Below are 16,049 nucleotides of genomic sequence, written 5' to 3'. Positions count from 1 at the left end.
CTTGACCTCACTCTCCCCTCACTCACCTCTCCTCGTACACACTCTTATCCCTCACCCTTCGCACAAGACTGGCACAGAGGAAGCACCATAAGGACAGGAGATGTGCTGACAGCTCGCCGATCCCTCATCAGACTGTCCCACATGTGTGTCACGTACTATATTAATCTCCAGCGGGGGATTCTGGCCTCAGCACAGCCGGCAGTGCATCCCTCACAGGAAATGCTCACTTGGCGAACAGATGCAGGGTTTTCCAAATGACATCATGTGCCATGGGCCCCTTTTTCAGCTATCATCTGATAGATATGCTATCATCTGGCGGGGGGTTGCGCAGCCTCCTCTGTGACCCCCCATGCCTGCTGTACCGAGCACATGGGGGAGCACTCCCAGTGGGCGTCTTTGCTAACTGTCTGTCACAGCCACCCAGATTGGGTGGTAGGTTTTGCTTATTTCTGATCACTGTGTACTTTTTAATTAACAAACAAAACATGATCCAGAGATAGCTGGGTGCTGTTCAGCCTGCATCCTAACCATTTCCACCCAATATCCCTCTCTAGCTCCTGCCCCTGTTGGAACATAAGCTCTGTGAGGGCAGGAACTGATCTGGGTCACCACTGCATCCTCAGTGCTTTGGAACGATGCCTGGCACATAATAGGTGCTCAAAAAACAGTTGTCCAGGAAATGGATGAAGTCCTCAAAGAGCTGTCAGTGCTGTCTCTTTCCCTTCCATCACCTCCCATTCTCTCTCACTCAGCACAGTAGACGACTCCCTCCTTTGAAGATACACTCTGCTCCTGGTTTTTCTCCTGCCTCCCTGGCCACCTCTTCTGTCTCCCCAACTGGCTCCTCACCTCACTCAGCTTGACCTGAGGGTGGGACGGTCTGGGGCTGGGTTTCCAGCTACGTGTTCTCCCTGGGTAGTCTCAGCATCCCACACACCACCTGGAACTCCCAGCTCCTACATCCAGCTGCCATCTTGGCATCTCTACTTGGCTGATGAATGGGCTATCTCAAATTTAGTATGTTTAAAACTGGGCTCCTGATCTTCTCCGGACACTTGCTCCTCCCCCAGCTTCCCCACCTCCATAAATGGCATCACATCTACCTACTTATTCAAGCCACCAATCTGGAGTCTTCTTGGATTCCTTTTTTTTTTTTTGCCTTACACTAGCATCTAATACATTACTAAGTTCTGCTAGTTCTCCATGCAGAATAACAGGCTGAATCCATCTGTTCCTCTTTGTCTCAGAGCCACCTCCCGTGTGGACCACCGCAGAAGCCCCCTACCTCATCTGCCACTCTACTGCCCCTCTGGCCCCTCTTCAGGGTAACCTGGTTGGTCTTTAGTAAGACCATCCAGAGCAAGTATCATCCTCTTTTTAACACTCATTGCCCTCTGCTGTGCTTAGATGAAATCAGACTTCTTCCATTGCTCACAAGGGAAATTGGGCTCTGCCTCCCTTTCCACTCTCATCCTGTACCACTCCCCATGCTCACAGTGCTGGGCAGGGCCATTCTTGCTGTCTTTCTGTTTTATGAACACCCCAAGCACATTCCTACTTTAGGACCTTTGCTGGTTCCTCTGCAGAGAACATGTTTTCTTTGGCTCCTTACATGATTGGCTCCTTCTCACGATACAGATTCTCAGGTCAGATTTCATCTCCTTGGGAGCCTCCCCATTCTGTTCATTCTAACTTAGGCCCTTCCTGTGCCCCAGTCAATGCCTATCACAAACTCAGGATTCCTACATAGCAGTTGTCACTTTCTGATATTTGTGTCCTTAATCTATTTGTTGACTCTCTGTCTTCCCTGCATCAGCCCCATGAGATCAAGGATGTAGTCAGTGGTGAGTAAATATTGGATGAGCTAATGGGTAATGCATAGGCTGAATGGCAGTGGTTGAGTCTTCTTAATCCCCAGGATTCGGGCATGACAGGCCAGCCCCACAAAGTCCAACACATCCCCAGACAGCCTCCTGCCTAGATCCTGTTTGCAGTCCAAGCAGAGCCTGCTTGGGCCCAGCAGTTGGCCCTCAGCCCCCCATGGGACCACCCAGGCCCACCCTGTTTCCTGGTGGCCAACTTCATGCTGACAGGCTGGCCAGTGGCTGGCCCTGGCCCCCTGAGTGTGTCCTTTGGCCCGTCTCTCCCAAACTGCCTGGGTCTCCTTTGAATCTCGACCTGAGTCCCTGCCTTTCTCTCAGTGTGCAGTAGCTGGGGCAGCAGGGAAGGAGCCAGCAGCTCATCCTGTTTACCCACCAGGGATTACCTTTAACCAAGATCCCGAGCCCCCGGAGGCCCATCTGCTACCAGCTCAGCCCCTGTGCTCAGGGAGGGGCGGAGGGTGGGCGGCACTTCCCTAGAGACTTCTTCTAGGCCTTTCCCTGAGGATGGCTCTGCTTCAGATGGCTGGAACTTGTTTTCCTACTAAAACATGTTTGTCAGCTCACTGGGGGTGTGTTAACACAGGTGAAATTTCCCAGAAAACGACCTTGCCAAATCTGTTAACTCTTAGTTCTAAAGTCCATTCCATCCTTGTCTGGCTGTTTCCCCAAACTACAGTCATGGATCCCTTCCAAAGTGTGGCTTCAGCCCTCATATCTCTGGAAGTGTTTTAATTACAGGAGCCTATATTCCTCTTCATTTCTCTGTACATCTAGAAAAGAAGGCAGTCTACACTTCCCCTGCCCCTTCCCCTGCAGAGATCCAGCCCCAGAGCTGACCTGCTATGGGTGGTCACCTCCTGGGCGGTCAGTGACTCACATGCTCACTGGGCAGGGACACTTGTATCTGCTCTTCCCGCCCTTGCTTTCCTGAAGCAGTTGGGTTTTGAGGTTATAATTATGTCATCACCACCACTGCAGCTAACTGTTCAGAACGCTGCTTTGTAAATGGCAGAAAGTGTGCGCTGAAAGGCAGTGCCGTGCTTTTCCCTAAGCAGAATGCCTGTAGCAGAATGCTCAGAGGCACTGTTTGCAGGGCACCCCTGGGCCGGGACCAGGAGGCAGCAGCATCCCTGCTTACACCTGGGAATTTGAAATGCGGCCTACGGTGGGCAGCAGCCTGAATAATGATAGTTGGGGGAGTTACCCATGGCCATCTGCAAGTTCAGTCTCTTTCTATGGATGCTGGGAGCTGCCATTTGTTGAAACTCACCCCACCCCAGGCTCTGCATATGCCCTTCTGTGCGTCATCTCATTTAATCCTCACATCCCAAGGCGGGAGTGGAGTGACCCTAACCCAATAGAGAGCCGAAGTGCAGCCAGGTTCCGCCGCTTGTCCCTGACTGCCCAGCTGGCAAGTGGCAGAGCGGTCTGTGCCTCTGTGGCCATCCAGCACCTGTGGTTCTCTTCCTGGCCTAACTCGCCGCCCTCCCACCACCCCTGCCCCTTAGAGACTGTGATGTAAGCAGAAATGCACTCTGGGTAGACCCACTGACTACCCCCATCTTGTGATCTTCACTCTTCCTCTGAAATTTCACCTTCAACTCTCCCAATCTTGAAAATCAGTTGTTTGTCTTTTGTCCTACAGCGGGGGGGCCTTAGTCATGTCGTCTGCCATTATACCCCTACCTTGTGATTCTGCTGCTCACCACCTAGTGTCCAGAAGCAGTGATGCCGGGCTTCCCACATGCCCGACCGATGCCAGATTTGCTTGACAGGAGCACTGGTGTGGCTTTCCCACCCAACCGTCTGCTGTCCTGAGTGACAAGCACCACCCACTTGTCCCACAGATGCCAGGCACACGTCCCTCCTGTTAGCACCCTCTGATGGCCTCCGTGTCACTCAGATGGAGAAAGCCAGGGTCCTCTCATTGCACACCGGCCCCCTGAATGGCCCTGCCTGGTGGCCTCATGGGTTGCACTGCCCACCCCTCCCCTTTGGCTCCCTGCAGCCATACTGGCCTCCTTGCTGTTTACCAAGCACATCGGGCACTCCTGCCTCGGGCCTTTGCCACCCCTCCCTCTGCCAGAAGCACTCTTTGCCAGTTACCCTCCTTTGTGGCTTCCTCCCTCAACTCCTTCAGGTCCACATTGAAAATGTCACTCTTTCCGGAAGGTTTCCCTGGCTCCTGCTTAAAATAGCAATCCCTACCACACGCTCCAAACCACACTACCCTGCTTCATTTCCTGCATAGCACCAAATTGTAGTGCAAGCCCTGTGAGAGAGGAGGCTGCAGGCTTGTTCACTGCTCTCTCCCCAGGATCAGGCATGTGGCACACGCTCGGCAGTTCCATACTGAATGACTGAATGCATGCACACACACACACACACACACACACCTGCCTTATAACGAGGAGGCTGGGACATGCCAGCTGCCCCCAGACGGGGCTGAGCCTCCCCAAGGAGGAGTTTGCAAGGGTGTCAGCTCTGAGGGTCCTGTCCTCTTTGGGTTCTGACCCTCTCTCTCCTCTCCAGCTGGTATCACGGAGCCATCAGCAGAGGAGATGCCGAGAACCTTCTGCGGCTCTGCAAAGAGTGTAGCTACCTTGTCCGGAACAGCCAGACCAGCAAGCACGACTATTCCCTCTCCCTGAAGTGAGTACAGCCTCGCTCACCCCTCTCAGCCCTCCTCGGCAGCCTCGAGTGAAGCGCTGCCTGGCCCTTGTGTCTGTGGCAGAAAGACCCGCCAGTGTTCCCCAGGAAATGTGCCAGTATGAGATATTTCAAGCCTTGGTTTTTCAATTTGATCCTATTCTCCTGGAAGGCAGAGGAGTTCTTAATTTCCTCCGCCCCAGAAGAGGAGGGGCATTTTCCTAGGATTCAATATTAAATACCCAAAGAAAGCTTTCATATCTGCTGTGAACCAGGAACCTAATGAAGCTCCGAGTGTACCTCATCCCTCCCTCAAAGCTCACAGGAGTCCTTTGATGAGAAACATATGGTCCCCATCTTGCAGATGAGGAAACTGAGGCTCAGAGAGGGACTTGGAAGGCCCAAAGGGCAGAGCCAGGACTCCAGACCAGCTGTTTGACTCTCCACAGCACCGCACTGCCACTGTGAGAACAGCCCTTTCCCTATGTTCCAGGTTGCTGTTTGGGTGGGTCTGATTTTTATGTGTGTCACAAAGGTTGTGAGGAGTGCTGGGAAGAGCCAGGGAGAATCCTGCTGGTGTTCTCCTCTGTGGCTGCTTTGTAAACTGTTGGGCCTTTCTGACCCATGAAGCATCACTGTTGAGATAGGCAGCCTCAAAACGAGAAAAGGGTTTTTTGCTTGAGTGCTTCATCATTCAGTGCTATTGCTAAAGGGGACCCAACAGATTATCTAAACCCCATTTTACAGATAGGAAAACCGAGGCCTAGAGAGAGGAGGGATTTCCCAAGGAAATATAGAGAGCTAGTGGCAGAATTGGAGTTTAAGAAACCCAGGCCCTTTAGCCAGCACAGACCCCCGGGAACATTGAAGCCTTCTGCCTGGCTTCCTCTCTGCACTGCTCTCCGTTCTTAGAGCCTGTGACAGAGAGAGGGCCTGCTGTGATGTGACTATCAGCTGTGTAGACATTGGCAACAGTGCAGCCAAAGAATGAGAGATTGGCCTGCACTCTGTGCTCAGGACTGAGCCCACCCTGTCTGCTGGGCTCTGCCCTGAGAAGGACCATGACAAGTTGCAGAGCATGGTCAGCGAGCAGAGGCAATGGATATCTGCCTGGGGAAGAAAGGACGTGTGGGCACGTGGTGAGAACCACAAATCTCTCAAGGATTATCAGGACAGAAGGAGCAGATGTGGTCAGGGGTCCCCAGATGGGACTTATGGGCAGGCAGATTCCAGCTCAGTGAGAGGAAAAGTTTTCTAACAGTCAGAACTGATCAAGAATTAGATCCATCCAAAACTGCCTCGATAGGTAGTGAGTGTCTCATCACTGGGGGTGTGCAAGTGGGGCTGGATGGCCCTTGTCAGGGAGAACATGGAGAGGATTTCTAACAGCAAAGAAGGCACTCAGGACATACAGCACCTTCATACTTCACTGTCCACCATCAGACCTGTTGGCATAAAGTATCTGTTTGGTTATCTCAGCCGAGAAGATCTCAGTACTAAACTGCAGCAGGGCTGGGAGGCTGGACTGGCAATGAGCACAGTCGGAGATCCCTCAATGGATTGAGGAGCGGGCGGCAGGGGAGCAGGTGCACATCACCAGCCATGCTGACAGGGACCAGGGGGTCCTCATCTGCCCGCTGCTGCATGCAGCCCCGCTCCCTCCCTCACTGTCCAAGGTAACTGAGCAACCCAGGTGCTCTTAAGTGATTCTTCCAGGTCTCCAACCCCACCCCCACCCCGCCTCAAGGTGAACTGTGTTGTTCTGGGTTTCAAGAGGTGAAGGAGGCAGGTGACAGCAGAGATGGGATTCCCACGTTACTGCCCTTCCACGATGACTGAGGCAGCCCACCCACCCCCTGGGCTTCCTCAGTGCAGCACTCAGTACACTGCCAATCTGCGTTCCTCTGTGAATCTCTTCTCTCCTGGAATCTAGGACCTGGCCAGAAGACTGTTCCCAAAACCACTGATTGAGTGCAGCAAGGAAGGGGGGGTGGAGCACCCCATACCAGTCCCGGCTGACCTTCCTTTCCATGACCCTCCATGAGCTGGGCAAGGGCTGAGCCTCTGCACTAGGTGGACCGGGCCCCATGGGGACCCCGGCACAGCTCTGCCTGCATGGGAACAGTAGCCTCCCCAGTACCCAGCAGTGTCACAGTTGAGGCACCAACATGGAGCCATATAAGGAATCTCAAGCCAGTTGCAGAAGTAATCATACCAACAATACCTTCAGGATCCATTTCTCAGTCTCCTGTGAAATGTGCCCTGTTATGCAAACAGGCCTAAAATCTACCTCCTGCATGGGTCTCTAGAAGAATATTTCTATCACAGCCCCAAGAGTGCAATTCCTTTTCACCCTGGGTGTGCCCCGTTCCCTAAACAGTAGTACCACTCCAGAGGGATGGACAGCACGTTGGTTCTGTTTTCACAGTACAGGCTTATAGTCCTGTGTGCAGGGCTGCATGCAGTGGAGAAAGCAGGGGATAGGCTTCCCCACTCCACGGCCTTATGGCCTGGGCAGCCGTGTCACTTTTTTGAGCTTTCTCTGTGCACAGGGGATGGCAATGCTCTTCGTACAGAGGGAAAACATCTCTAACCCAACCAGTGCAGTGTAAACATTATCTTGTATTATTCCCACCCTGCCCCTGCTTTCCCAGGTTGGCCTCATGGTTTCATTGAAAGCTGTTTTTAAGGGCAGCAGAGAGAACCTATTGTCCAGAGTTCTGGACAGGAGTCCTGACCTACCACTCACTGCTCACTGTGTGACCTTGGGCAAATTCCTTCCTTCTGGGGCTCAGCATCCACATCTTTACATTGGGACTTTGATGGTTGCTAAGGACACCTCTGACATCAAAGGGTCTCTGACTCCCTGGATTTTCCGTGTCCATGGGCTCAGCCTTCCTTTGTCTTTGGAGCACTCTGGTCAGATCCCCTGCACCTCTCAAGCCAGGGAGGAAGTGGAAGAGACTGAGAGCTGGGCCCAACAGCCTGTGGCAGAACCCCCGATAAGAACACTCTGCCATCAGGCCTGAGTTTGGGTGTCTAGTCTCTGCCCACGGGTGCTGGAAGTTTAGTTTTGCATGCTTGTCTAGAGCCATAAGATCCCAAAGGCCAGATGAGCAGTCTCACACGGCCAGATTTCCCTTGAAGAAGCCCAAAATTGAGGAGGCGAGCTGGGCCATCCTGTGGCTGGGCAGGGCAGCCTGCTAAGGGGAGGTGAGTTTGCTTTCCAGCGTGGCCCTAGTTCACGATAACCAGCTCGGGAGCCAGCCAGGGGCTGATACCTGGCATTAATCACCTTAACCACAAATGGAACGACGCTGGTACTGAATGTCATGGCTGCTTGGGACAAGTGCCAGCTTTGCCAGCCACCACATGACGTGTGAAGTCTCTCAGATCCCCAAGGCCTGCCTGGTAGGGGCAGGGTATGATCAGCCTTCCCCGTGCATGGTGTTGTCAGGAGCATGGTGTAAATTGACATTGGGATTCCAGCTGTGTTTTTATGTGTGGATCCTTTGTGAGGATGTTCTAGGGTGGAGGAAGGATTTGGGGGAATCCAGCCTCAGATGACAGCCCTCCACCTCTTCCATCCTTCTCTCAGCAGATATTTACCAAAACCCACTGTACCAGGCACTGGGCAGGGCAGCATAGAGAGCTGAAATGAGAACAGCTCAGCTTAGGCCACAGGAGCTCACAGCCTGGCCCATCCGTCCTGGGCCTTGCTACAGCCAGGTTTGCATGAAGGTCCTTGGGGACCTGGAGTTGGCACAGGAGTGGGCAGTCCCTGACATGGAGGGTTAGGAGAAGCTGCAGGTGCACTTGAGCCTTAAAGAGAGGGTAAGGGTCCCCAAGCAGGGACAGCTGGGGGGGGATCTCAGGTGGCAGGGACAGCCCAGGCAAAGCCCTAGAGATGCAGAAGAGCTGTTGGCAGGCCTTGTGCCTGCCTCACAAAGGAGTTGAGACTTAATATTTAGTGATGGAGCCACTAAAGTGTAGGGCCACTCTCAAGGATCTGCCTTTATGCTTTAACCCCACTTCTTGACCCTGTCTCCCTGCGTATCTGCACGACCTTGCATCTTAGAAGGCCTGAGCTTTTGCCCTAGGACAGCCCCACCAGGTGGCGAGGGCAGAGAGCACCATCTTTTTCATTTTAGGGTAAAGGCAGCTGAATGAACTTCCAAAACTGGAATGGAGGCCACGGACTCCCAGCCCAGTCTCTTCCCACCCCTCTCAAGCACTTCTTATACCAGGTCAGAGGTCACCTGGAATGACCTTAGAGGCCTATCTGGTCCTGCCTTTCCTTCATGGGTGGGGAGACCCAGACCCAGAGGGGAATCGTGATTGACCTCAAGGCTACCTAGGTGGCAGCTGACCACACTGACAATAGAGATGGCGACTGCTCTCCACTGTGGGGACTGGCCCAAGCTGCCACCCATCTGCCCCTCGCACTCATGGTGATCCAAAATGACGCCTGCGCTCCTCACCTCACTGCCGGTAGATCCCCTCCCTGGCAGATACCCCCCACCTGTGGAGCAGCCTTACCGAGACCTTGCCCAGCTGCTTGGAACACTGCCCTTATCCCCTTCTCCCAGTGGAACTCTCCCTCTTCCCAGTCTCCAACCTGACTTGGGGGCAGCGGGCCCTTAGGCTTCTTCTCAGCTACTAGCAGACACATTGGCCTTTCAGAACACTCACTCCACCCTCAGGGAAGCAAGGGGTTGAACCTTTAGATATTGGCAAGAAAACACCACACTCTAACAACTTCCTGTCTGGAAAGGCAAGCAGTGGGGGAAAGGGATGAAAAGTTGAAAAATCTCATTAAAAAGGTTCTTCAGGCACTTTGGACTATGAATGACTTTTTGCAAGTTCCAGTTTCATGAGTTTTTGCAAAGGAATCTGGACAAGATGAGGGAAATAGGACTTCAAAGACTGGAGGGCTTGCAGCTGGTGGGGGCAGGGAGGCAGGGTGAGTACTGGGGCTCCCCTCCGCATGTGCTGGGCAGGCTCTGCCTGCACTGGGCCCATCCCTGGGAGCAGGCAGAGTGGCATTTCAAGGCCTTGCAGGGATATCGCTACTCCTTTGACAAGGTCCCCACCCTGGCTTTCTTTTTTTTTTTTTTTTTTTTTTTTTAATTTTTTTTTTTCAACGTTTATTTATTTTTGGGACAGAGAGACAGAGCATGAACGGGGGAGGGGCAGAGAGAGAGGGAGACACAGAATCGGAAACAGGCTCCAGGCTCTGAGCCATCAGCCCAGAGCCGGACGCGGGGCTCGAACTCACGGACCGCGAGATCGTGACCTGGCTGAAGTCGGACGCTTAACCGACTGCGCCACCCAGGCGCCCCTACCCTGGCTTTCTTTAGGCAGTGAGAGTCCCAACCCCAGTGGGGGACATGGCCCCAAGGAACCCCCATAAGTAGATCATCAGCTTTCGAATCCCTAGAAGCAAACTGCACGGCACCCTAGTAAAAGTGGCCCAGATTCTGACCTCAGGAGACACTTCTGGGGTCTGGCCTATTTGCATCAGGATGCAACTCAGTCTTGATCATTCAGGAGCCTTCCTCAGCCCCCATAAGCTCTGCCTCACTGAGCATCAGTTATGTACTGGACTCCAGCCCTCCAGGAGTTCGTAGCCAGAGGGGAGAGGATATTTACACCTGTTGACTCATACACTCACAGGACTGCTTGAGGGCCACCCAAGGCAGAAAGTGCTCAGCACTGTGAAAGAGGGAAGGCACCCAAAGAACAGGGTATTTGTAGGATGATCGGGTCATCCTATAGACAGGGCAGAGAGGGTAGCCCACGCAAAGGCAGGTAAGTGCAGACTTGAGTCAGAATGACAAATAACACTTCAGTGGGAGCTGGGGAGAGGTACAGCCCTAGTCGCCAAGCTGAGGAATTTGGGTTCTATTCTCTAAGGTAGGGGGCATCCCTGAAGGTTTTGAGCAGGGTGCAGTCATGTCCTCAGCTTTATTCTAGAACCATTAGTGAACCGGGATGCACCATGAGTATTGTCCAGGAAGGACCCCCACTTCTGCCTCCCTCGGTCCTCCCAAGCCCTCCTTTCCCCCCACGTACCCACAAACATGCCACTCGAGCTAGCACAGTCCAAGGGGCTAAGAGGCAGGCATCCCAAGGAGAGAGCCAGGGCAGCCCTTTCCAAGATGTAGAGGGACAACATGGGCTCTGCAGTCAAAGATATTGAAGACTTTGGAGATTCAAAGAGTTTGAATCCTGTCTCCATCTTTTACTTGCTGTGTGATGCTAGGCAAGCGACTTTTACTTGCCTGATCATTGCTCAGAAAACCGCATGGGCCACTCTTATAAAGCTGTTGCAGGAAGTAACGTGGCTCTGCAGGTTCACCCTATGCATTTGCTTCCAGGTTAAGGGCTCCACAGTTAGGGTGAAATACCTTTCCCCTAGGTTCCAAGGATGGTGGGAAGACTCAGCCCCATCTCCTTCTCCAAGGAGGAGGTAGGACAATTTATCAAGAACATGCCTCTTGCTCTGATTGCTTAAGGACACCTGCCTGGTTCCTGCTTGGAGCCGCACGTTTGTGCTGATGGCTGGGCAGCCAGTCTTCACCAACAAACGCTTCCTGGGGCTCCAGTGTGGGGTGGTGGGTGTAGCAGGGCCAGGAGGAGCAGATGGGTTGCATTCCAGGGGAGCTGGGGGCACATTGCTGTTAGAGTTGTTTTTCTTTCTTCTCTCCCTTCATTGATTTATATAGTAAAGGAGAGAGTTTTCAAACAGTAGGCATGTCTGGGTCTGGGCAGGCAGGCTAGTGATTAATCTTCGTTTGTTGCTGCTGACAGCTAGGAGCAAGAAATAATAAAGGTTTGCAGGGTGAGGAGGGGTGGGGAGTGCAGAAAGGCTGCTCACTCTTTGGCCTTCGGTAGGGAGCACAGACTTCACTTCCCTCTACCATCAAAGCACCCCTTGTTGGTCAACATTTGAGGCTCCAGATACTTCAGGGTGGCTGCCTGCTCCCGAGGGTGAGCCCCAGGATGGTCAGGGCCTCCCCAGTTGCTGTTAAGCTCTCCGCACTGTGTCACCTCCAGCCCCAGAATGCCTGCACTTCCTTCATCAGTGGCCCTTTTCCCAGCCCTGCTCCTGAGGGCGAGGCCTAAAGAAAGGCAGGGTTGTGCACCCAGAGGACTGTCTGTCTCTGATGTGAGGGACCCTCTGACTCCACGCCTCTCTGAGCTGCCAAGTGGGTGTGAGGGCTGCAGGAAGGGCACACGGAAGGGAGTTGGGGGGGGGGGGCAGACCGTGACAGCAGGGGCTACTGGGGACCTTGAGGCTTAGAAGGAGGAGGGGCTCTGATATGGTCCGAGGAGGACTGAGGCAGCTGTGAGTGGGCAGGGTAAGGAGCTGCCCATGCTGGGGAAAGAGCAGCACAGTAGTAGAAGCTTCCTACTTTCCAGCCCACAGTTACCAATATATCGCATCGTGAACATCTTCTCCGCCCCCAAGGGAGGCAGCTCTGTGCAGCTAAGCCACGGGCCTTTAAACCCAGCTCTGCCTCTTAATAGCAGGGTGGTCTTGGGCAGAAGATGGTCTTAACATCTGTGAGCCTCAGTTTCCTCATCTATAAAATGGGTTTTACAGCTCTATTAATGAAGAGACGTTGTGTGAGGTGTTTAGCATGTGCCCAGCATACAGTAAGTGCCCGTTCAGTAAATGAGTGGTAGTTCACAGTCTTTGTTATAGACTTTGGAGAGCTGCAGGTGGTTGGAAAGAGCTCAGCATGGTCCAAAGCCTTGTGGATTATCTGGGTCTGGCTTAGAAGTCTCTGTCTATACCCACAGCTGCTCCCCTCTATTAGGGTGGGATTTTAGAGTTTATGCAACTCAAATGCAACTCAAAACCCTGCATTGACTTCGAATTGCACAGAGCTGGAGTCAAATCCAGGCTGCCCTCTTCCTGGTTGTGTGACCTTGGGTAAGTCACTTAGCCTCTGTGATCTCCCAGCTGAAGATGATGAGTACCTCAACAGGCTTTTCCTCATGTTCTCATGGTGAAGCATTTTTGTGGCAAGCCAGAGCAGCTGCTCTGGGACATAGGGTACGCTAAGCAGAAATCTTGGGATTTAGGGAACAGAAGGAGATCTTTTAGATCACCTGGCCCAATGCCCTGTACAGGTGCAGAAACTGGGGCCCAGAGACAGCAAGAAGCTTGCCCACCTCCTGGCTTCCCGGCCAGACCCTGTTTTCTGGCAGCATTTGAGTCGGGCTGAGACAGAGGGCAGGAGGGACAGGGCTGGAGGGGGGACAGGTCCGTGTCTTTGTTCCCACTATGTGGAGGATTTCACATCCTTTCAGGGCTGGTGGAGGAAAAATGAACTTTTAGCTCAATTAGTGTGCACTGTGCTTCCTCCTAAAAGGTTTAAACGAAATGCCACAATTAGCTGCTACTGTAGGCAAAAGAGGCTCCTCAAACACTCTTCACAGGAGGCCAAATATCAGTGAACGTTAGAATGTGCAGACACCTCACAGGATGAAGGGACATGCCATCAAGAGCTAGCATGAGGAATAATAGATGTTTCCCTGTACTCAGAATTACTGAGAAAATATGCCCTGCCAGTGGTAAAACATTTCCATGGATGCTATCCTCACCACTAAAACAGGCACCTCTCCTACATTCCATATATGGTGCTTTGATGATTCTGGCTTGGGCCCAGGAGACCCGGGTTCAAATCCTGGCCCCACCTCTGTCTAGCAGTGGGGTTGTATACCAGTCAGAAGCCCGTTCTTTTCTTGAGGGGCACCATGATTTGGGGGGATTCCCTGTTGCAGTTGACATTTTCAGCGCTGTGGGGCCTTGGTTTGGGTTGCAGAAATGGCTATAGTGAGGTGGTATGTGACAGGGCATCTGGCGTGGTTGCTGATACTTACAAATACTGGGTTTTCCTGCCCTGGTAGTTAGTGTATGGGGAAAAGGGCAGGAAAGATTACCTTTATCTTAACACATGCAGAAGCTGGGGCTCACTCTTTCCTGCAAATGAGTGAAGAGCTGGGCTTAAATGCAGCCCAGTGCCCTCTTTCTTTCCTCTGGAGCCTCTCTGAGCAAAAACACCCCCAACACTTTCCCTCCAGCCGGGCCCAAGAAGCCCAGGGAGGGCCCAGGCAGGTGTCTGGATAGTGTAGCCCCAGGACCACTGGATAGTGTAGCCAGATTTTCTGAGCAGGACCTGGGCCACAAGCCCTTTGCCAGGCATTGCCTGGCATCTTCCCTGAGGTGACATGTAGAAGGCCAGAGACCCTAAAGCTCCTTCCCTCAGCTTGTGGGAGCCTGAAAACATTGGGATTTTTCTGGCTCTGAGGTGACAGTGTCAGGATACAGACCCAACTATAGAGTCCACTTTTCTTCTCTGGGTCCGGCTCTCAAGCAGCAGAAGCTGGGAGTATCTAGGGATCTGGTGGCAGAGAGGGAGGTTGAGGCCAGCTCAAAAGGGACAGTGGTGGCCTCCATAGCTGGTGAGACAGGTTTTCAGAAGCCGCCCAACCATGGATGTGTCTGGAAGGCAGATCAGGAGTGCAGGCTGGTTGCTGGGGAGGCAGAAGTAAAAGGGAGTACATGGAACTGATGAGGGCGAGAAGGGTGGAGGAGCCAGGACCTCATCCAGATTCCTGAATGACTGGTGAGCTATGGCATCACCAGCTGGAATGGACCTAGAATGGTCAGATGGACCTGGGATGGTCAGTTTTGTAAAGACTCAGGAAAACACACTCTCCCTAACTCAACTGCCCTCTTTCCACTGGTGCCCCAAACCCGGAGGTGACAGGCACCTGCACTCACACTGCCAGCCCATTCTCCAGAGCACCCACTGGCCTGGCAGGGCCAACCGTGCCCATTGACAGGCTGGGGTTTCCCTCTCCGACCTGCTGCGTCTCCCCTCCCAGCCAAGCATTCAGGTTTTGCTCCCCTGAGAGCTCCCCAGTCCCCTCCAGCATCTGAGCCACCCCGATTACATTTCCAGCTGGTTTTTAATTATCTCCTATCTGCCCGCATAAATCTGCCTGTGTGGCACGCCCACCAGGGGAGGCGTTCCAACTGCCCATGCGTCGCCAGGAAATCTCTCATGCCCCGGGACAGCTTCTCTTCGGAGGCCCTGGGTGGTCTCTCCAAATGAGAAAAACATTTCCAATCACATTTCTAACATCTTGTTAATAGGACTTATTTAATAATATTTTTGCAAAAGCCATCTGGGAATGGCTTGGTTGGGGACTTGGGGAGGGCATATGGGTGCTGCAGGGACGGTCATGGTGACAGATACAGACTTTGGATCTGCCATCAGGGAAGGGGCAGGAACATGGAGAAGGATGCAGCCCTCGGCCAGAGGACCAGGGCCTGACTCCCACTGCTTCCACCTGTGTGAGGATCACCCAGCAGGTAGCTTCGTCAGGTCTCTGAGCCTCTTAGCCCGGAGGCTCAGGAACAGAGTGAAAGGAAGGAAAGCCCTTTGTAAACTTTGAGAGGCTATGCTAGTGCAGGTGGCATTATTTGCTTGCCCCAGGAAAGTATCATGGTCTTCCTCTGCTTCTAGCTAGGCAAATAACGCAAAGGTCCCCAGAGGAAATATGTTGAGCCCCCCAGAAGCATTTGGCAGGGCTTGAAGCAAACAGCTTCATACACTAAAACCCTAAGATGCAGGATTGCTATTCCCCAGACCTTCAGGCCCTTAAAATCAGAAATAGGGTCTTGAATCGTCCCAGTCAAGACCCTGGCTTTGGGATGGGAGAAGCAGGCACAGGAAGGGGAAAAGACCTTCCCAAGGTCCTGGGCAAGTTGGTGACAGAGCCCCAATGTTATTACCCTTCTGAGCCCCACAGCACTATATTTTCTTCTCCCATTTTCCACATAAACCCTCTTGGTATTTGAGGCAGATTTATAAAATCAGATGTCAGATTTTATAGCTGTCATCTTTGCTATAGCAGTTCAAATGCTATAACTATAAAAATAATGTTTTGCCACATATGAGTGTGTGTGTGCATGTGTGGTGTCACGCTCGCACACATGCACACCCTTCCACTTTGCTGGCTGAGGCGCCCCTGCTCCTGGTTCTTGGTACCTCACACCTGCTTTTTCCTGGGCAGGTCCCCTAGTGAGCAACCACTGTCTTCTTTCCAGCCAGGGGTGATTTCTGCCATTTTTAATGCCTTTTTTTTTCTTTTTTTTTTTTTAAGATTACTTCACCCGAGAGGAATATCAGAAACAATTGCCTTGGCAAAGCTGGCTTATTAGAAATGCTTTAATTAGAACTTTTTTTTTTTTTTTTTTTTTTGCTATTTTCCCTTTGAACATCCACATGCTGCTCATGGTCCCAGCCAGCGTGGGAACCAGCCTGCCACATTCTCAGCAGACCTTCAAGGCAGGGCCGACAAACAAGTCAACAGTGTGGCTATCACTGCTGTGTTCCTACTGTGCACCAGGCCTCTAACTGGGCAGGGAGACAAAGACATATCAGACTCTAATCTGGTAGTCCTGGCAAGGGGACAAGCAGGTAGGTGAGTGCT

General features: G+C 52.6%; 1 protein-coding gene across 2 annotated transcripts in view; it reads left to right on the top strand.

The window, feature by feature from the left end:
• The window catches only part of SHB (SH2 domain containing adaptor protein B), a 136,523-nt gene that overhangs the window by 105,785 nt on the left and 14,689 nt on the right, over positions 1–16,049 (top strand). Inside the window, exon 5 of one of the 2 annotated variants that reach the window (XM_086683537.1) lies at positions 4,416–4,535. The exons of the other annotated variant lie outside the window; for it this stretch is intronic. Coding sequence (XP_086539663.1) covers positions 4,416–4,535 — 120 coding nt within the window. The remainder of the gene's footprint in view (positions 1–4,415; positions 4,536–16,049) is intronic. 2 annotated transcript variants of the gene reach the window in all.

The sequence above is a fragment of the Puma concolor genome, chromosome D4 (assembly GCF_028749965.1).
Source record: "Puma concolor isolate L17-30 chromosome D4, mPumCon1.1.hap2, whole genome shotgun sequence".
NCBI lineage: Eukaryota > Metazoa > Chordata > Mammalia > Carnivora > Felidae > Puma > Puma concolor.
The sequence above is the reverse complement of the archived record's forward strand: the minus strand, read 5'-3'. Positions and strand labels throughout refer to the sequence as shown.